This window comes from Zalophus californianus, chromosome 6, assembly GCF_009762305.2.
Source record: "Zalophus californianus isolate mZalCal1 chromosome 6, mZalCal1.pri.v2, whole genome shotgun sequence".
Classification (NCBI taxonomy): Eukaryota; Metazoa; Chordata; class Mammalia; order Carnivora; family Otariidae; genus Zalophus; species Zalophus californianus.
In genome coordinates, this window is record NC_045600.1 from 96,936,434 (window position 1) to 96,959,775 (window position 23,342).

Consider the following 23,342-nt stretch of genomic DNA (forward strand, 5'->3'; position numbering starts at 1 on the left):
AGTGAGGAAACTCCGTCTCAGACCCTGGTGTCATTACTCTACAGGAGTTGAAATTTCTATCTGCTCATTTCTGATTCCACACCTACAGCTCAGGTTCTGCTTCACCAAAATGCTTATGTTGCTTTGGGGCACAGCTGTGCTTTAGAATATTCTCCACTTTTTCCTACTATTTCTCTAGTCAAAGCTTCAAAAATATACATACCCAGGTACTACACAGACTAGCACTTGAAAGCAAACATTATGTGAATAAGCAAAAGCAAAGGGTTTTTTTTGGACAAGATAAAGCTCTATGCCGTGTCCCACTCATCACTAATACATCCTAAGAGAACAGCAGAGTTCTGATGAATAAAATGAGATCTGTGTATCCTTCTGGATTAATAGCAGAGAGCAGATTAACAGCACTATTCAGCCTTGTGCTGATTTTTATCCATTTCTATGAATTTCATGAGATCTAAGGAAGAATGGCATCAGGTCTGTTTGAAAATGGCACGCTGCCTATATAAGATAGACCCCACAAATCACCTTAAGACCCAGTCAGTTTAATATAAAATGTTTTTAATTGTTTTTGAAAACATTTAAAAAACAATTTTTGAGCACTTTCAATAAAAAAAGAGAACTGAAATGCTACTGCAATATTCAACTACTGTAGTTTCAGCAGGTACAACAGACAACAAAACACTGGGGAAATCTGACTTTTTGCACTAAATGAAAACATGAAACAGGGCTTGTTTTTTGTCATTTATGGTGTAGTAAAGCACATTATAGTACAAGACTATTATATGAACCTCAGATGCACTGCACAAAAAAAAAAAACTCTCCTTCTCAGTTCAAAAGTCAGTGCTTATTGCAATTATATGCAAAATTATTTACTTCATGAAGTCTTATCATGATAAACAGTATGAAAAATGTTTTAAACACGAAAACAATGAAAATAATTTGAGAAAAGAACATATTCAACAATAACTAAGCAGAATTAGTAAACATAAAAAAGTAATAACTTGTGAATAACTATGCTTGCCTGGTTAACACTGAACCAGTTTTAATACAGCCAAGGGGAAAAAAAAAGTGGTTACAGGAATACCTAGTACTGTACAAGATAAGTCAATAACACTCATGCACATTTTGTGATCATGTATTAACATGGTGAAGCAAACTAAACTTAATTCTTCCTGCTGTAATATTCTCATGTAAGAGAATAAGAAATAGAAATATCTCATTGAGATCAATGCACATTGCTACATAAGACAATTTTATCTGTCACTTTGATGACATTTTGTCTTTTCATAATGAAACACATTTAAAAAGTTTAATCTGTGGACTGTATTGGTTGCATTTATCCTAAGAGATGTGCCTACCACAGGTTCAACAAATTTAGTGCAATATATGAACCCCAGAAAGTTTGCTGGACGAATTCAACCAAATTTAAAGTGTTTGCTGCAATACTGTACAGAGGGTTAAAAATCCTCCAGTCTTTATATTTTTATAAAAAAAGATTTCCATTATTTTTATATTAGTAGGAAGCTAATAATGTAAACAAGGGATTAGAATGGCCTCAAAATCTCCTTTTCAGAGTATCTCATATAGAAAGGCTCCCATCATTTGTTAAAAGAAATCACACAGTTTCCTTTGGGTATTGCATACTTTGGTGTGCAGTAGTGCTGTGTCTCAATGTACAGTGAAGAAATAACTAGCATCAAGAAAAAAGATCTAACAAGGGTAACAGCAAACACACACAAATGCCAATAACTAAGACATATCAATATATAAACCTCTGAGCCAACCCTAGCACCGTTTATTTATCAAAATATGTTAATACCCTACCTTGCAAATTTATTGAACAATTAAACCTTATTAAATTAAACCCTTCATCACATTTGTTAAATATTCATTGATTGCAGTCTTCTGATTGGCTTACTAATTAAGAAAGGAAAGCTTAGCTATAGTCAGGTTCAAGGTAGCACAGCGATGGTTTAAGGTCAGCTTTAAAAACTTAATGGCAATTTTTAAATCTATTTGAAAGTAATCCTAAATTCACTCAGATGGAGCTGTCAACTAGTGAGCAGATTTGTGTCAACAAGAAATTCATAAATAATTATTCATAAAACAAAATGGGAGCCATACAGAGAAACATTTTAAAACACATCCTGAGTGCTTCTTTTGCAATTGTGGTTATCACAATAAATAAATTAAGCATGTAATAAAATGCTCCTCTTCTTCAAGTACTATTGATATCCCCTTTGTTTTATCAGCGACATAAAGATTTGTGGCTTCAGACCTCAGGTGGTGAAATGTTTTTTGTTTTTTTTTTGTCATCTCCCTCCAGTTTATTTGTTTTTCAAAGGGATCCCATGATCAACTTATATTACTATATTCAGGAGTGAAGGAGTCAGTCACTAAATTGAGGACTTAGGAATATTACAATTAAAAACTTCAAATTAAATCTTAAATAGAATTTTAATATATGCATGTAGCCGCTGTGAGGAAACTAAGGAAATGCTTTTATTTTCCTTCTAAATTCCCCTATCTCAACTACCAAATAATAAAACAAAGTATTTTTCTAACACGCTTGTACTTATTCTATTAAATTACAATATTTGGAGTTATTTTACTTGTGTGTGTGTGCATGTGCACACATGTACATGCATGTCTCTGTGTGTGCTGGCTCCGTATTAAAAATCAAATTTTAAAATAAGACTAATTGAAGGTCACAAATATAAATGGCTACTACTTTTTCCTTTAAAAAAATTTTAGTGCAGCTTTTGCTTTCCTTAAATTAGTATTTAATTTTCCATTATTTTCTCCTATTTAAGCCCTTCAAAATGCAGGTGCAAATGGTACTGAAGTCCCAGAAAGTCCTACAGAGATTTTTTTCATTCTACAGTAGCTCTATGCTTCAAGCCTAAATACCGATAATAACCTGAATATTATCCCTGTTTCAAGGAAGACCTTCTTGTCTACAGTTTACCTTAGCTATGATTTCATACCTAAAAGATAATGCCAACAACAACAAAAAATAGCCTATACCTAAAATCAATGGTTTCCTCTACATTCTGTGCAGATCAACTGATGAATTAAAATGAACTTATACAAAATAAAGATCTAGATGACTGCTCTTGTAAAAGCTGGTTAGTCAATTGTTTACTAGCAAACAACGTGATTAAATGGGGGAACATTACAAAATTTTAAAACCTAATACTTGCTCTTCTACAGCCTACTGTCTTCAGAAACTTGTTAAGAACTGAGGCAAGTCTAACCATTTCCTACTGAAGAAGAAACCACTTCTGCAGCAAACTCTTTTAAAAATGTCACAATTAATATTAAATGTTTCTGCTGCGGGAGGCACTTCCATTAAGACAAATACAATACATATGTCTTTAGATACAGTGTGCTACATATTATAAAACACTATTTAACCCAACATTTCAACAGTAGGATGGTCCTTGCTTTCTATCCACTCAAAACCTGATGAAGTCATAGAGCTCATGGATTCACTGCAAATTTGTTGAAATAATGGGTCATTCTTTAATTCTTCCAGTGTAGCTTCATCATCTTGTCCCTGCTGACGACCTGGATCAAACAGTAGGTTTGGGTCTAAAGTGTTCAAATCATTGATGCTGCCTGAGAGCTCAGAAGACAGCCTGATGTCACTCGAGAAATCAGACGCAGGATTAGTGAGGTCAGACGCTACCTGACCTACCAGCTGCTGGTTGGTTTGCAAGCTGTCTCCACTCAGAAGGTCTTTAACAGTGCTACTGAAATCTAATTGTTGCTCTCCGATTTCTGATTGTGCTTGATTATCTCCAGGAGAAAAGCTGATCTGATCGGTGCTATGACTTTTAGTGAGGTAAGGTGGTGTTTGGAATTCATAAACAGAAGTGCTGGAATCGATCATATTCTGCGGATTGGCACTAGGAAAAACAGTGGAAGTCTCCAAAATCTGAGTGAGATTCATCCGGGCTGTGTAATTGGAGGGCAGGTTGTTCACGCCCAAACCTCTCACTGAGTCATCATTGTCAGAATCAAGTTTACTCAACAAGACACTGGTTATTTTTTTACTGTTTGTTTGCTTCTGAAGAGCATTCGGGAAGGCTGTCTGCATCATGACCGTCAATGGAACTGATTGACTTCTTTGAGCTATGTTGTTGGCACACGCATCTGTGTGAACATTTGTGAAAACGTGAGCCTCTGGTGTTACTGGACTTCCAAAGGGGGTCACATTAGATCGGGGGATATTAGATACGGGGTAGAGGGTGCTTCCACTAAGATTACGTTGGCGATGAACAGCAGGGCTCACACTCCGGCATCTGAAGTTGCTGCTGGCAGATGAATTAGTCCCTTTATTATCAAGAGGGGCAGGGACTGCAAAACCCTCCTGTTTGTTGGTGTTATTTACAGTGGCACCTTGATGCTGCACAGGAGAGACAGGAGTCAAGCGACCGAAATGAGTGTCATGATGTCTGGATTGAGACTGGTAAGACTGTCCAGGCACAGCAAAAGCATGAGGTTTCCTGAAACGGTCTTCCACTAGTTCCTGATAGCTTGGGAGAATGCCATGGCCAGAAACTGATGAATTACTAACCCCACTATACCCATTATTCATCCATTCAAGCTTGGTTTTGTCAGGGTGTGTGGCCATGGGTCTTTGCATCGGTTTCACAGGACTACTTGAGATAATGCTGGCATCATGATACGCCATACTGGAGCTTATTGGGGTAAATGCAAATGGATTCCTGCATTCAACGGGGCTGGGAGGGACACTACTACTGCAGTTAGAATGTGGAGTACCAATGGGTGTGTGTCGGCTACTTCCTAAAGCACTATCCACAGGCGTGGTCTGGGCTAGCCTGGAGCAAGGGCTCTCCCGTGATAGACTCTGAGACCCAGCAATCATTTCTGATGTTGGGGTTGGGGTTGGGGTTGGGGTTGGGGTTGGGGTAGGAGTGGGTGTGGGTGTGTGGATCGGAGTGCCATTGCTGTGGATTGGATGATAGAAGTGGGTACTGGAGGCATGAGATGACAATGGAGCTCCTGGAGTTACTGACTGACTCTGAAGGGTCATTCCCAAACAGTTACTGTAAGAATGAGAATTGTTCATTGATATTTGCTGCTCCATAAGCACCAGTTCTTCCACAATACTATCTTGTGTAAGCTCATCATCAAAAGGAAAGTAGCTTTCATTTGCTTGGGAAACAGAAGGCTCAAACTCTTTCAGTTCAGACTGTAGAGGTAACTGATCTGAAGACTGTGCTTGTATTTGATTCAAAGAAGATTCCTGTATCTGGCTATGCAGCTGCTGGGTATATGTGTCCTGTGGCATTCCTTCTAATTCCCAAACAGATTTCTCTAAGTCATTGATATCAGAGTGCTCAGGAATTGTCATAACACTGATATCTTGCTGTTGTTCACAGCCGGCAGATATAAACTCAGAATCCTTACTGACCTGCTGCCATTCATTTGAATTAAAGCTGCCATCTGGTTTTGAATCACTGTCCAAAAGAAAGACATTCCCTTCAAGTTTTACTTTTATATCTGGAGATGATGATGGTGTTTGCTGTTCTGAAGCTGAATCACCGGCAATGAGAGCAGAAGAACTCAAGGGTCGATTTGCCACTATGTGCGAATTGACATTCATTGATACCTTGCTAGGAATCTGAGCACCGGCTGTTGAACTTTCTATTTTCCCTGAATGTGGAACCTTTTGGTCCTTCTCAACACTGCCTGGTTTCTGACCTTCTAGGATAACTGCAGAAAGCTGTTCCACAATTGGTTTCTTTATGGGAGGCACCTGGGACTCTTGCAATGCAGAAGACAGTCGCTTTCTTGGACTTTTAGTGCATAATTTAGGGTCTTTATTTATTGAGTCACCATTAGCTGGTGAGCTGGTGCTGGTGAAAGTTAAGTTCTGAGTGGCAACTGAGAGGGTGACAGTGCTTGGATTATTGCCTGTTGAAGCGCCTGGCAGAGTTTCAGTACAGCGGCTTTTACATTTGGTCCTCTGGTCACAGACCTTGGTTGCTTTTAATTCAGTGACACCTTCATTTGAAGGTTTTTGCACTACTCCATCCGTATTACTTTTCTGCCCCAAAAGGGCACTAGGTGTTGTTTTGGGAGCTTTAGTCCCATCAGAATTCTCTTGGCACTGTACAGGATGCTCATCTGATGATGTTTCAGGTTCCATTTTGACTTCCACGGCAGATGCTCCCCCGGTGCTGCTGGTCCTGGATCCAGGAGACTGAAGTGAAACAACAGAACCATTCTTTATCTGTGGAATGGTCCTTGATTCTTCTGTTGTTCCTGTAGCACTGTTTACTGAGGCAGAATGTTTAAGAGGGGCACTACTGTTGCTGGGCGTGAGGGATATTGCTGTCATTTTCACCACATTTAGAGAACTCATGTGTGAAGTGGGTACAACAGCGGTTTTGATAGGACTGCTAGTAAAGAGGACAGTAGTTGGGGAGCGAATGGTGAGTGCACTGGTGTTGGCTGGTTTGGGTAAGATCTGAGGGTAGCGGTGCCGGGCAGAACGATCCCCACCAGGACTGGCTGGAACGTTCTGAGGAGTCTTTGGTGCCTGTTTCACAGACTGCATGTGCTGAGTGACCACTTGTACGTTGAGGGGAAGAACCTTGCCGTCAGAAGAACTCATTGGACTTGGTGAAGTTACCAACTGCCTGGTCCTCTGGACCTGTTAAAAGGTAGAAAACAAAAAAGTCAGATTTAACAAGTCTAGGATATAAACAGTAATTCACATATCTGTATAGCATTAAGGCATTTAATAAATGTAATGCTAAAAAAAACCAGTTCCTCTGTTAGACAAGAGTTCTATCTACCTATAAATATGTTAGATCAGGTTGTATACAATCAGACACATAAATATTATAAAAACTGCAACAGAGTGCAATATAGTTATTAAAATACAATATGTAAGAAAAACATTAAGATACTTTCCAAATTGGCAAGACTAAAAACTTCACAATTGTGATGAATACTTGCCAAAATAATAATTTTTAAGGAGGTTATAGGAAGAGAAGATAAAATCTTGAAAAAACATGCAGCTATAAAGGTATCTACTCTGGGCCAAGAAAGTGACTCACTATGGGGGGGGACAGTCATAATGTCATTGGACATTAATAATTAAACCACTGTGGATACGGTCTCAGATAAAACTACTGTTTCCCCAAGTTTGCTCTATAGTGAATAGCATATGAGCGTGGTTACCAGGTATGCCACATTTTGATGACATGATGATAATGATGATGATAAGAAAAACAAAGATAAAAGATCTCCTTAATGATATCATCAATAATAACATAAAATACCACTTTGTTTTAGCATGATGCCCTCTCATTTTAAAAGCCCCTTCATCATAACCTCAGTTGTATGAGACAGAAAAGGAGACTTATAACCTCTGTTTGTTAACAAGGAAACAGATTCAGAACAGCTAAGGGACTTGTCCAAGGTCCTATGTCCAGCAAGCCACAGCAACAAGTCTATATTAAAGTGTTGTCAAGGGGCACCTGGGTGGCTCAGTTGTTAAGCGTCTGCCTTCGGCTCAGGTTTTGATCCCAGGGTCCTGGGATCGAGCCCTGCGTTGGCCTCCCTGCTCGGCAGGAAGCCTGCTTCTCTGTCTCCCACTCCCCCTGCTTGTGTTCCTGCTCTTGCTATCTCTCTCTGTCAAATAAATAAATAAAATCCTTAAAAAAAAAAAAAGTGTTATCAATATGTGTTACAACTTTGCTGCCTGAATGTTAAAAAGAAGAAAAGTTTAAACCCCAAAAAATTCGCACTTGATCATCTTGGCTTAGCTAGAGATGAAACAATTCTGAAAATGATTCATCTCTTACATAAAGCTCTGACTGGTTATGTGTGCGTACTGTGCATGTCTTAAATCTTTGTATTTTCACTTGTGTTCATTTTATAGCTTGCTTTGTAATCAACATTGTATATTGTGACTAAAAAACAACTGACAGGGAGCCTGGATGGCTCAGTCAGTTAGGTGTTGGACTCTTGATTTTGGCTCAGGTCATGATCTCAGGGTCATGGGATCAAGCCTCGGGTCAGGCTCCACGCTGAGCAGGAAGTCTGCTTGAGATTCTCTCTCTCGCCCCCCCTCCCCGCCCATGCTTGTGCGCACGTGCGCACTCTCTCTCAAATAATTAAAATCTTTAAAAGGCGACTGACTGAAGCTGAATCCATCTGTGCTCACAAAATCAATCCCTAACTGAATCTATACCTATACTTGCCTCCTTCTCGTGTGCCACTTTTAATTAAACAAATGCTCTCCCAGCATCCCAGTGGGTCTAACACTATTTAATGCTATTACCGGAATGGGACTAGGGACAGCTGCCACAACGATACCAATAGGCTGAGGAGAAAGGATTGCAGGATTTCCATTAGAAAGAGTAGTCACTCCATTGGTTGTAGTGCCTTCTGCTTTTTTGCCTGAGGATTCTCCTGGCAAAGGGGACTGTAGTTTCTGTTCTTGCTGCTTCTTCTGAATTTTCCGTTGCAATTGCTGTTTAGCATCAATAGGAGAAGGCAAAGTCTTCACTTGAGGCTGAAAAGAATTACTCTCAGCTGTAGGTATAAAAGCAGACGGCTGAGTAATTCCTTTAATTCCTGAAAATAAACAGAAAAGAAAGCTAAAATAAATACTCTGTTTTATAGAAGGCAGTCACAACTCAATTTCTTTGGCTATGTAGCCATCTACTGGACAAAGCAACCAAAACCAGCAAATTTTAACTCACAATCTCTTTATAAAGCCTAAGTGTTAGACTTTCAGTTTAAAAACAGTTGTCAATATGGTTTTGACAACTTAAAATATGATTCAACTCAGGTGACCGTTTCAGTTAAATCAGCAGTAACAGATGAAGATTTTGAAAAGAGTAGTAGCTATGTCATAAATATGCAGAAGTTAAGATAAATAAATACCAAAGGAGCATGTTTCACATCTTATCAGATGTCAGAAATGTCCTTCCCCAATTCTCTAATTAGAAATGCATGCATTTTCATGATTTAAATATTCAGCTCACAAGGGGCATTCAATAAATATTTGCTGAAATCATTCATATTTAGAAAAAATGTTTATAGGGAAAACAAGTGTTTAATTCCACCAATTCACAAAAAGAGGTACTATTTTAACTGCTACTATACACTTATTCCAGTATGACACAGGAGTAATTAAGCAGAGCTGCTGTATAAAATTGAGGTTAAGGTATTTTGAAACAGTGTCACTGAGAAAACTTTTCAAAGCACTAGTAAGAGCAACACTGAGAAAAAAGGAATGATAAACTAAGCAAAAAGATAAATTTTAAGTTAAGAACTGATGATATAGTAAAATTAATTTTTTAAAAAGCTCATTTCACATTTAGGGTGTAGCATTACAATCATTAGAAAATAAGCTGTGGCTGGTAAAAACAGTGGAGACGAAAGGGGAGGACCCCACTATCCTTCTAAAGGGTATACCTACCCTTTCCCTGGCCCAATTTCTGCTTTTCATCAACAACTTGTGGAGGGGGGACAGGAGAGAGAAAGAAGTGACTTAAACTCTTTCGCACACACTCACTCAATAATCCCTCATCTTTTGACTCCCTTTTGATCACCTAAGTACCATTTTTTCTCTTCAAATCCAGCTCAAACTGTACTGCTCCCTCTTGGCCCCCAGCCTGGGCTCTGGCTTCTCAGCACCTGCACCCGAAAGCCTCTGCCAATGGCTCAAAGCTCAGCTGTCTCCCTCCTGCCAGGGTTTCTGGACAGGGAATGATTTCCAAGCAGCTGACTTACAAAAGGACATTTGTAACACAACCTGTTTTTAATAAGGAGACTATATTTATAAAAAACCAAATTCACCTTCAAAGGATGAAGATTAATCACCAAAGCTATTAAAAAAAATATAGCAGTGGTTGAGAACAAAATTTTAAGAGTCTAAAAATGTTTTGAGTAATGATATAATTGCTAAACTACTGAATACTTTCACAAAGGAAACATGTTTATATATGAAATTTTTAGTATTTAAAAAACACACCTTTCTTTACACTTATGCTTTGAAAATTCATTCATCCCATCATTCACCACTTCTTTCAGTCAGACCTTGTGAACAATGAGGAAAATAAGATCGAGAGGTTTCTTTTCCCATGATACCTCCTAATTCCTCAGCTTGTTCAAGTACTAATCTGGGTGTCAGTAGGGGTGAGAGAGAACACAGGAAGCTGAAGGGCCCATATCTTTTTTTTTTCTTCTGTTTTTGGCCCCTATCTTTTAAAACCTCATTTTGCCAGAAGATAAGAAGACAGCATGATTTAATGCAGTTAACCTGGGCTTTTGAGACCAACAAACTGGAATTCAAATCCTGGTCCCACTGCTTATCTGGCCATGGACAAATTACTTAACCTCCCCAAGCCTGTTTTCTGATCTGTAAAATGGGAATTAATATCACCTGTCTCACAGGACTGCTGGGGGGAAGAAATGAGGTAGCATATGCAGGCTACCTAACTAGATAAGGCTACACAAGTGCTCTCCTGTTCATGTGTAAGTGTAAGTGAGCAGCTTTAAGTCATACAGTTTATAATCTAGACAAAGAAAATCATGACAAAATTCTGGTAAGAGATTATTTTGCTGAAGTGAGTCCTCAATTGACAATAAGATGAAAAGATAGAACAATTATACACCCCCCACCAAATACATAAAGCGTCTGATAAATATAAACTGAAAGAAAAATAATTGTTAAAATTATTAAGATTTTAAAAAAAGTGAAGTTATTTAAGAAACTACAATTCTGGCTGGGAGAAATCTATTATAGATTTTAAATTATTTACATTTAATAATCAGAAGAATCATCTCTGGAAAACAAGTTTCACATTAATACATTTTTCACAGAAATTATAATTTCCTAGAGTAATAACAAAACTTACTCATTGTTCCTTAGGTTATTAAAAGGTGTGACTGAAATGAGACATTTAAAAAGCTGCAACAGAACAGGTACTTTACACAGCTACTAATTTAGGAGGGAGTTGTTTATTCCAATACTGTCAATTCCTGAAACTATGAAATGAAAAAAATCCCTACTTGAACAAAAATATTCATTAGAATGTATATTTTTAAAAAATCACTCTTGCTATTTTATAATAATGCTTCATATAGTTTGCTTTTTGTGACACGATACCTCTTACATTATCCAAAGATCATTTTGTTTATTAGTTTCTAACAGGAAGCTAGCAAGTCATTTTAAAAATTTAATCTTATCTAATATTTGTTAATTTAGACACACATGTATATTTAAAAGTACACATACATATATTCTTTAAATTTTAAAGTAGCAATGGAAAAATTAATATCAACTGGGAAATCATAAAAGTTTCATGTTTCAGCAGAGCAATATACTATAGAAAAACTACAGCTTTCAGCTTTATAATGAAATGACTATAATTATTACTATTTTTCTTGGCTCAACAAACCCATTTGAGCTTAGAGTTAAGTGAAGTGAGGGTAAACTCATACAAACACTAAAAAGACAAGAAAGTTCTCTGGAGAAACTCTTCTTTTGCTACCAACTCTAAAATGCAGTAACACCTCTGTCCCTTTCAGCTTTAGCTTGTTAGTGGCAATTTTGTACCTGGTGGTGCTGCTGCCATTACCGTTAGAGCTGCCATCGACTTGGTGCCTATATAATGACTTTTTACAAGGAAGCGTGCTAACTCCAAGACCGTGTCGAATGGCTGGCTTAACACTTTCTGGGCCCATTCACACACAAGACGGCAAGCAGAAGAGATAACTTCCTCATCAATATTTTGAAGCTGCCCAGAAGGTTCAGTTCCTTCCAACTAAACAAAGGAAAAAGGAAAAGTTAACTTATAAAAGAAAGTTCAGAGAAATTAAACTGAAGCACACTGAAGGCATGTATTCTTAATTAGAAGATGTAATCTAGATCTGTCAGGTCAAAGTCGTATAAAATGCCCTATTGGCAGGCATAGAAGAGCCGTGCAAATGTGAGGCCTATGCCTACACCACCGGCCAGGACACAGCCACCAGCAGCACTGGGACTGAAACATTGAAATGGTCGTTAAATATATATGAAGGCTAAGGGATCTTATGAATCTTTCTAAAACACTTTTCTGACATCAGTAAAACAAACTATGCCACTAGCTGTATTTTCTCTCCTTTGTACTTGTATTAGATATATTAAGTAAATCAAAAAGGGAAAAAAAAGACATCCATACTATATTACCCCACAACTTAATTTTTCCTGTTGACAATATATATATATAGTCAATGTACATCATGGATATATTTAGAAACCAGTTTAGACCTATGTTCCTCTTAATTTTGTCAATCATGTTGATGTAAATGCTATCTAATTTCATCAATCATGTTGATGTAAGTCAGATATGTTAAAATTTTTCAGCCACTGTTAAATTTTTTGTCTCATTTATTTTGTAAAAGGCATAGTTCCTGGTCCCTGGTTTTATCCAAATGAGACTATGCAGTATGCATTTCAATGCTGATATTAAGGTATAATTCTACTTATTAAAAAGCAAAGGCAGAATTCTTACCCCATCTCCAGTTTTGTGAAAATCAAGATTGGGCAGTGTTGGCATATGAACAAAGGCTTTTTTCCTTAGTCCACTGTAGCAATATGTAATAAACAGTTAAGGTCTAAAGCATTCTAAATTAAATGAACTGCTTATATATAATCACCATTTGAGAAGTAACCATATATGAAATAGGAATAAAATCAGCACGAGATAATACCTACTTTCAGAGTTCTTCAGTAAGAGAAACCTCAATATTATAAATTCAGGACACTTCCACTGTTTTGAAACTGGAATAGTCTCTGTACAATGTTACTGTCTTAAATAAAACAAATTATTCTCATCGCTATAGATTTTATGAATAAATGTTCCTAATAGGCTATGCCAACCATCAGTAACAAACAGGTCAGAAGGAAAGGAATATCCAGATGGAAACCTGGCACAGCACAGGGAAACTTTAGCTCAGGGCACTGGGACAAAAACAACTCTAGAGTGTCACAAGGGCTTTAACCTTTTCAGTTCTTTTTCCACTGAAACACACAGGATTATCGCCTGTAACATGCCAAAGACCCATCAAGACAGTTTTGCTTGTACTCAGAGAACAAGGATGGGTCATGCAACAAGGGAGCAGATCACCTGGAGCTGTTTCGGAAAAGCAGTGTCCCCTTCCTTCCCCTTTCCTCTCATTTCCACAGAAGTGGGTTTCTGTGCTTTGAAAAAGGCCAAGGGCTACGTAAAGAGAATTAATCTTTTTCTAATACAGAGACCCTCTATTTTACAGCCTTCTGCCAAGAATCAGAAGGACTTTAATAAATTCTTCATTTTCATTTCCTTCTGTTTGCTACTAAGTATGTCTCTGTCACAACAGGGACCTTTCCTATGCTCTGGCTTTAATTTTAATACAGGCTTTAAATGGTTGGCTGAAAAAATACTTTAAAGAGAATATATTCATCCAGGACAAGTTCCACAGGAATTTTTCCTGAGTGGTGTATATTTTGCCAAAGAGATCCCAACGTTTCTAAATTACGGGAAGAAGACAGCTAACCTCTTTCTCCATTTTTACTGATATGATTTACAATAGCTGCACTGTGACCTATCTCAGTTAATTCTTATTGTTAAAGAAAAGGAGATTGGACCATTAAGAACACACATTACAGTGACAGAATATGGTGAAATCTATCATAATCCTAAAACCACTATTTGTTATTTCTCTTGCAGTTTGATATATAGCCAGGAAAATAATGTTTGCAATTATTCTAAGAACTTTGAGTTGTTTATATTTGTTGACTTAAATTTACTTCTAAATATAGTTGCTAGTTGAACTACAACAGCAGATGTTCTAAGTGATTACTAAAGAGAGTACTAAAAACCATTCTGGTAAAGGATATTTAGATTTGCCTCTTGTGCCCAGACGACGTGCCTTCATGTTTGGAAAGACATTTTTCATGATCTTTCCAAAGTCAGCAGCACTTAATGGATGGTAACCAAGATTGTCACAATAGCTCCTGCAAAAGAAGGAGGGACCAATTTAGAGCAACAGAACTCAGAGTTACACAGGACAGTGCTATTTCAATACAATTTGACCACTTTAACAAAATTAAAAACCACATCTTCAAGTCATTCACCATAAATTTCACTGATCATAACTCTTTGGAGACTAACTCAGGCTTAGTTAGCTTGTTTCATCCTCAAGGTATACAGTACCATTGCTTTCAACAGCATCCAAAAAAACTCACTGTAAGAGATACCCCAGTACAAAGTTTTCCAATTATAATCCAACCCTGTACTCTGAGATGAGTATATCCGGCTCAACCAGTAGGGCTCTACATTTCCACAAAGTATCAAATTCATATACTGAGATAATTTCCAACATACACATTACATAAGTCAGACAGCAGAAACAAAACTATATAATTTAAAATAGAAACATGATATATTAGGCCTAAAAGAGACCTTAGGGATCATCTATACCAACACTCTCATTTTACTGATAAGGGAAAAAAATGAAGGCACAGAGAGAGATTCCAAAGGTCCAGTGTTCTTTCTTTACCCCCACCACTTCTATTATTGCCAGGAAAAGATACTTTGTAAAACAGTAACTTCAAGTGGGAACAGGGATACAAGGCAAGTCTTAACTGCTACTGGAATCCAGTCATAGGTAAAGAGCCAATCCCTCCTGTACCAGTTCAGCAGCAGGCCAAGGCTACCGAGGCCTGTGAGAGAACCACTACCTGAGGAACACCAAAGAGGACATCAGAGGAATTCCATGGGAATCCAGTCATATTTCCCCACCTCACCTCTTATTTCAGCACTGACCAGAGCAGCTTCTTGATAATGTCATGCAGTGGAGAGCCAAAAAGAGATTTAAGAAACAAAGGAAAACAACTGAAGACCTGTGAACAGGGTATAATGATTAACTGGGACTTCAGTTCCTGTAGACTGCTGAATATACTAGCCTTGCTAGTAGGAAAAAATATTATATATACTTACATGTATATTTATATTGTATTATCTATGTGACATAAATATATATAAGTATACATTTATATTATGCAATACATTCCTGAAGTGACCTGAATTTAAGAAGTCAAATTGGGTGAGACTTAGGAGCAGGTAGGGACCTTGGGGAGCCTTAACAGAGACACTAGGGTCAGGTTTTGGAGCCAATGGTATTATTCTTGATTGTGCCCTTCCTATATCCACACCAAATTCCACATATCTCTGGTGCAGGTGTGGGGAGAGAGGAGCTGCCCAGCAAACACATTCTCAGCAATGTTGAAGAGGAGGGAGAAAGGAAAGGAGCTAACATGCATTGAGAATTCCCCTGACAGGAAATATTAGATTAAATATGTCATATTTAACTTGAGACTACATGTAATACTCTGAGTGGTTCAGGGGTCAAGCTTGAAGGTACAGAGTGAAGAGGTGACTATTTTCCAGTTTTGACAATTTAAATGAATTGTATCAAATCATAACCATTTCAGTATCAAGTTAAATCAGTCATTTTTATGGTTTAAATCAGCCCAGAAAGAAAATTAGATGACGTTCTTTTGCACCTCAGGGACTTCACACGTTCCCTCTACCTGGAAAAATTACTTTTCTTATTCTTCAAGTCCTAGCTGGAATGTTATTTCAGAAGTGTCTCGAACAACTCCCCTATCTAAAGCAGCGCCCTCCTGTGACACCTCACCGTATTTATCAGTGTACTCTGTTTTTTTTCTTCTCATGACTTATAATAATTATGTAACAGCCAATTTCCTTGTTGTTTGCTTCCTCCATTAGGCTGTATGTACAACCAGGGCAGTGATCATAACTATCTGGTTCACCACTGTACTGTCAGCATTAAGAACAAGATTTAAGAGTCACATTAAATTTTGACATAATATTATGTCATGCTTAAAACAAGAAACTTTAAAGAAACACATAAGGCAATAAGGAAAACAATGTCCACTGAGCTCCTATGATAGCAATGGCATATATATGGGCCTAAAGAACCAGACACCAAATAAAGAGAAGCAGGGCAATGAGTCTAATGAGAAAGGTAATACAGCCATCCTATTCTCCCTCTGGGATTTAGGTTTTCATGGTTTTTCATTATATTAGTGTACCAAATTTTTTTACTTTGGCAAAAGGGATCTGTGAAAGGCTGGCAAAGTAAAGTATCCAGATGATCACTACAGAGTTTGCTTGCTAAATCCTGAGTGTGACTTCAGAATGTGAAATGTTTTTTGATTCTTACTTATTCCATTAAAAGAGAGGAATTCTGGGGTGCCTGGTGGGTTCAACTGGTAGAGCATGTGACTCTTGATCTTGGGGTCATGAGATTGAGCCCCATGTTGGGTGTAGAGATTACTTATTTTATTTTATTTTTTTAATAAGGAGGACATGTAAAAGAGAGGAATTCCTCTTTTGGAAGGTTTTTTTTTTTTTTTTTTTTTTTTACAATTACCTTATCTTCAATATACTCTTTAGTGGATAAGTATAAAAAGTACCTTGTAGACATATAAACAGCTCAAATTACTCCTCCTAAAAAAATAGTAAGCAATGTTAAGAATAAAATTGCTTAATGATTCAAAATTCTATACTTTGACATCTTATATGTCAAAGAGAAAATAAAGAGAGTCCCAAATTAAAAGCAACCATACTGGAGCAGGTCCTCAATTTCTTTAATTTTATGAACTCTCAGAACTGGCAATGAGTTCAGAAGTTGTATAGTTCAACTTCTCCTAAATGATGGGTTACATCAATGTGAACACTTCCCCTGATAGGGAGGGCTCTAGATTGTAAGATGGTCTATTCAATTTTTAGTGGTTCTAATTTTCAAAGAAAAAGGATTTCATTATTAGAGCCCATTCTCCATTGGGAAGATATAGATATTCAATGATTTTGTTTTAATCTGAGGAAATATTTTTAGGTTACCTATCATAATTTTGAAACCAGTGCTATGTAACAAGCCACAGATTATTCCAGGTCATGTGGAGATCTTGGTTATTTACATCTGGTTTTCCTGGTTCATAACTTTAACTGCAGGTTGATCAAGCAATATATGGTGTCAGTTATGGTCAGAATGGCTAAAATTAACAACTCAGGAAACAACAGATGTTGGTGAAAATGTGGAGAAAGGGGAACCCCTTTATACTGTTGGTGGGAATGCAAACTGGTACAGCCACTCTGGAAAACTGTATGGAGGTTCCTCACAAAGTTAAAAATAAAAATACACTACAATTCAGCAATTGCACTACTAGGTATTTATCCAAAGGATATAAAAATAGTGATTTGAAGGGCACATGCACCCCAATGTTTATAGCAGCACTATCCATAATAGCCAAAACATGGGAAAAGCCCAAATGTCCATCAACTGATGAACGGATAAAGATGTGGTGTAAACACACACACACACAATATTACTCAGTCATCAAAAAGAATGAAATCTTGCCATTTGCAATGATGTGGATGGAAATAGAGTGTATATGCTAAGTGAAAGAAGTCAGTCAGAAAAAGACAAATACCATAAGATTTCACACATATATGGAATTTAAGAAATAAAACAGATGAACACAGGGGAAGGGAAGAAAAATAAAATAAGATAAAGACAGAGGGAGACAAACCAAAAGAGACTCTTTTTTTAAAAAAAAAAGATATTTATTTATCTGACAGAGAGAGAGATAGCAAGCACACAAGCAAGGGGGGAGCAGCAGAGGGAGAGAGAGAAGCAGGCTCTCCGCTGAGCAGGGAGTCTGACGCAGGGATCAATCCCAGGACCCTGGGATCATGACCTGAGCCAAAGGCAGATGCTTAACCGACTGAGCCACCCAGGCTCCCCAAGAGACTCTTAACTGTAGAAAACAAACTGACGGTTGCTGGAGGGGAGGTGGGGGGGGTGCAGGGTAAATGGGTGATGGACATTAAGGAGGGCATGTGATGTAATGAGCACTGGGTGTTATATGCAACAGATGAGTCACTAAATTCTATATCTGAAATTCATAGTCCACTATATGTGAACTTGAATTTAAATAAAATCTTGAAAGAAAAAAAGGATATGGTGTCAGTTAATACTTAACTCAGTGTCAGATTATATTTCAACATCCGCAAATCAATCAACGTGATACAATACATTAACAAAAGAAAGAACAAGAATCATATGATCCTCTCAATAGATGCAGAAAAAGCATTTGACAAAGTACAGCATCCTTTCTTGATCAAAACTCTTCAGAGTATAGGGATAGAGGGTACATACCTCAATATCATAAAAGCCATCTACGAAAAACCTACAGCGAATATCATTCTCAATGGGGAAAAGCTCAGCTTTTCCCCTAAGGTCAGGAAGGCGGCAGGGATGTCCACTCTCACCACTGCTATTCAACATAGTATTAGAAGTCCTAGCCACAGCAATCAGACAACAAAAAGAAATCAAAGGCATCCAAATCGGCAAAGAGGAAGTCAAACTCTCACTCTTTGCAGATGATATGATACTCTATGTGGAAAACCCAAAAGACGCCACCCCAAAACTGCTAGAACTCATACAGGAATTCAGTCAAGTAGCAGGCTATAAAATCAATGCACAGAAATCAGTGGCATTCCTATACACCAACAAGACAGAAGAGAGACAAATCAAGGAGTCGATCCCATTCACAATTGCACCCAAAACCATAAGATACCTAGCAATAAATTTAACCAAAGAGGCAAAGGATCTGTACTCAGAAAACTATAAAATACTCAGGAAAGAAATTGAAGAAGACACAAAGAAATGGAAAAACGTTCCATGCTCATGGATTGGGAGAACCAACATTGTGAAGATGTCAATGCTACCTAGAGCAATCTACACATTCAATGCAATCCCCATCAAAATACCATCCACTTTTTTCAAAGAAATGGAACAAATAATCCTAAAATTTGTATGGAACCAGAAGAGACCCCGAATAGCCAGAGGAATATTGAAAAAGAAAAGCAAAGCTGGCGGCATCACAATTCCGGACTTCCAACTCTATTACAAAGCTGTCATCATCAAGACAGTATGGTACTGGCACAAAAACAGACACATAGATCAATGGAACAGAATTGAGAGCCCAGAAATGGACCCTCAACTCTATGGTCAACTTATCTTTGACAAAGCAGGAAAGAATGTCCAATGGAAAAAAGACAGTCTCTTTAACAAATGGTGTTGGGAAAATTGGACAGCCACATGCAGAAGAAGGAAACTGGACCATTTTCTTACACCACACACAAAAATAGACTCCAAATGGTTGAAAGACCTAAACGTGAGACAGGAGTCCATCAAAATCCTAAAGGAGAACACAGGTAGCAACCTCTTCGACCTCAGCCGCAGCAACTTCTTCCTAGAAACATCGCCAAAGGCACAGGAAGCCAGGGCAAAAATGAACTATTGGGATTTCATCAAGATAAAAAGCTTTTGCACAGCAAAAGAAACAGTCCACAAAACCAAAAGACAACCGACAGAATGGGAGAAAATATTTGCAAATGACATATCAGATAAAGGGCTAGTATCCAAAATCTATAAAGAACTTATCAAACTCAACACCCAAAGAACAAATAATCCAATCAAGAAATGGGCAGAAGACATGAACAGACATTTTTCCAAAGAAGACATCCAAATGGCCAACAGGCACATGAAAAAGTGCTCAACATCGCTCGGCATCAGGGAAATCCAAATCAAAACCTCCATGAGATACCACCTCACACCAGTCAGAATGGCTAAAATTAACAAGTCAGGGAACGACAGACGTTGGCGGGGATGTGGAGAAAGGGGAACCCTCCTACACTGTTGGTGGGAATGCAAGCTGGTGCAACCACTCTGGAAAACAGTATGGAGGTTCCTCAAACAGTTGAAATTAGAGCTACCATTCGACCCAGCAATTGCACTACTGGGTATTTACCCCAAAGATACAAATGTAGGGACCCGAAGGGGTACGTGCACCCCAATGTTTATAGCAGCAATGTCCACAATAGCCAAACTGTGGAAAGAGCCAACATGTCCATCGACAGACGAATGGATAAAGAAGATGTGGTATATACACACAATGGAATATTATGCAGCCATCAAAAGGAATGAGATCTTGCCATTTGCAACGACGTGGATAGAACTGGAGGGTGTTATGCTGAGTGAAATAAGTCAATCAGAGAAAGACATGTATCATATTACCTCACTGATATGAGGAATTCTTAATCTCAGGAACAAACTGAGTGTTACTGGAGTGGTTGGGGGTGGGAGGGATGGGGTGGCTGGGTGATAGACACTGGGGAGGGTATGTGCTACGGTGAGCACTGTGAATTGTGCAAGACTGTTGAATCACAGATCTGTACTTCTGAAACAAATAACGCAACATATTTTAAGAAAAAAGAAAAAGAAGAAGATAGCAGGAGAGGAAGAATGAAGGGGAGTAAGTCGGAGGGGGAGACGAACCATGAGAGATGATGGACTCTGAAAAACAAACTGAGAGTTCTAGAGGGGAGGAGGGTAGGGGGATGGGTTAGCCTGGTGATGGGTATTAAAGAGGGCACATTCTGCATGGAGCACTGGGTGTTATGAACAAACAATGAATCATGGAACACTACATCAAAAACAAATGATGTAATATATGGTGATTAACATAACAATAAAAAAATTTAAAAAAAATGGGAAGGAACAATGGTACGTTCATAGGATAACCAACATTCTAATGCCATTCTTAAAATGAGATCTTTTTTTATCTCATTTTTTTTTTATAGTACACTTTCAAGACTTTGAAATTAATCCTAACTTTCAACATGATCATCAACACATCACTCAAAATCTTTGGTAGCAAGTCAATGTTTAATGTTTATTCATGCCATTTACAAATTAACTATAAAAGTTAAACAATTACTTAAAGTTACAAAAATATAAACAAAAGTCATAGAAGATTAGGGGCAAAAATACAGCCTTAGGTTACCGAACCATACCTGGACATTTTTGAGTGCTCTGTATGCATTACATTATTTAATTCTCCCAATGACCTTGAGGCAGGTTATTTTTTTTTTATTGTGCAGAGTTGTTTTTATACTCCTCTGAATCTCAAAACCATTAAATAGGAGCTCCTGTTTTCTTATAGATGTAAAAAAAAAAAAAAATGGCCATAGCATACTTTATATGCACACATATTTCACTACATGTAAAATATATATGCATTATTTATAGTGCTGGAATTCAATAAATGTCGATTGATGAGGATGGTGATACAATAGTCTCTAAAATGCACTTGAACTGTTTCACTGCAATAGCACATTACTACCTATAAAAAGTGTGATGCAAAAAGGTCACCCTATACTACCAGGTAGAAAATCAAGGAAGATAGCATTACATGTGTATAAAATGTTATAAAGTATAACTCCTTTTATTTATAAGAACATACACTTATAATGGGTAGCAAAAATTTGAAATGGCATAGTGTCAGCCATGGATTGCTACAATTCATGGCATACTATTGTCTTCATGCATGATTTCAAGATCCATACTTTGGATACCCTTCACCCATTTCTCCCATCCCCCCAACCCTTGCCTTTTGCAACCACCAGTCAGTTCTCTGTATCTATGGACTATTTATTTTTTTATTTTTTTAGGTTCCACATATGAGAGATCATATAGTGTTTATCTTTCTGTCTTACTTCACTTAGCATAATGCCTGCAAGGGCATCATACATTATCTGAATTGGCAAGATTTCACTTGTTTCTTTGGTGAATAATATTTGTGTATGTGTGTGCACCAGAATTTCTTCATCCATTCATCCATCAATGGACACTTAGGTTGTTTCTGTATCTTGGCTCTTGTAAATAATGTGAGGAACATGGGGATGTATTTATCTTTTTGCATTAGTGTTTTCATTTTTGGACAAGTACCCAGAAGTGCATCATATGGTAGTTCTACTTTTAATGTTTTGAGGAATCTCCATATTTTTTTCGATAGAGACTGCCTGCACCAATTTACATTCCCTTTTTTTCCCATTACCTCACCAACACTTGTTTCTTGTTCTTTTGATAACAGCCATTCTAACAGGTGTGAGGTGATATACCTCATTTTGGTTTTGATCTGCATTTCCCTGATGATTAATGATTGAGCAACTTTTCATGTATCTGTTGGCCATCTGTATGTCTTCTTGGGAAAAATGTCTGTTTAGATCTTCTGCTCATTTTTAAAAATCAGTTTGCTTTTTGCTACTAAGTTGTAGGAGTTCTTTATATATTTTGGATATTTTCCCCTTGTAAGATACATGATTTGCAAATATTTTCTCACATTCGGTAGGTTGCCCTTTTGTTTTGTTAAGCTTCCTCCGCTGTGCAGAAGCATTTTAGTTTGACATAGTCTCGTTTATTTCTCCTTTCATTGCTTTTACTTTTGGTGTCAGATTAAAAAAAAATCATTGTTGAGACTTATGTCGAGCTTTACTGCCTATGTTTTCTCCTAGGAATTTCATGGTTTCAGGTCTTATGTTCAAGTCTCTAATTTTGAGTTGGTTTTCATGTATGGTCTAAGACAGTAGTCCAGTTTCATTCTTGGTCATGTGGCTATCCTGTTTTCCCAACACTATTTATTGAAGAGACTGTCCTTAACCCATTGTATATTCTTGGCTTCCTTTGTCATAAATAACTGACCATATATGCACGGGTTTATTTCTGAGCTCTCTACTCTGTTCCAGTGATCCATGTGTCTGTTTTTATGCCAATACCATACTGTTTTAATTACTAGACTTTTAACAGAGTTTGAAATCAGGGAGTGTGATGCCTTCAGCTTTGTTCTTCTTGGGGTCTTTTGTGGTTCCATACAAATTTTAGGACTATTTGTTCTATTTCTGTGAAAAATGCCATTAGAAATTTCATAGGGATTTCACAGGGACTGCATCAAATATGTAGATTATTCTGGGTAGTAGAGACATTTTAACAATATTATTTGTTCCTATCCATGAGCATGGAATATCTTTCCATTTGTTTGTGTCTTCAATTTTTTCCTTAATGTTTTGTAGTTTACAGTATACAGGTCTTTCACCTCCTTGTCTAAATTTATTCCTAGGTATTTATTCTTTCCAATAGAATCATAATTAAGACGGTTTTCTTAAGTTCTGATAGTTCATTATTAGTGTACAGAAACACAACAGATTTTTGTATATTGATTTTATATCCTGCAACATTAGTGAATTCGTTTATTAGTTCTAACAGCTCACTGATGGAGTCTTTAGGGTTTTTGATATAAAATATCACATCATCTGCAAACTGTTTTACTTATTTTTCAAACTGGATGCTTTTAATTTCTTTTTCTTGCCTAATTGCTCTGGCTAGGACTTCCA

The 23,342-nt window shown here is 37.4% G+C and overlaps 1 protein-coding gene across 4 annotated transcripts in view; it reads right to left on the bottom strand.

Annotated features, from left to right (window-relative positions):
- Nucleotides 1–533: 533 nt before the first annotated feature.
- Nucleotides 534–23,342, bottom strand: part of RFX7 (regulatory factor X7) — a 136,277-nt gene continuing 113,468 nt past the window's right edge. For all 4 annotated transcript variants that reach the window (XM_027571081.2, XM_027571082.2, XM_027571080.2 and 1 more), the window contains 5 exons: nucleotides 13,916–14,032; nucleotides 12,549–12,633; nucleotides 11,612–11,819; nucleotides 8,324–8,619; nucleotides 534–6,685 (listed from right to left, as the gene is read on the bottom strand). In XM_027571081.2, the coding sequence (XP_027426882.1) occupies nucleotides 3,410–6,685; nucleotides 8,324–8,619; nucleotides 11,612–11,819; nucleotides 12,549–12,633; nucleotides 13,916–14,032 (3,982 nt within the window). In that variant the 3' untranslated portion in view covers nucleotides 534–3,409. The remainder of the gene's footprint in view (nucleotides 6,686–8,323; nucleotides 8,620–11,611; nucleotides 11,820–12,548; nucleotides 12,634–13,915; nucleotides 14,033–23,342) is intronic.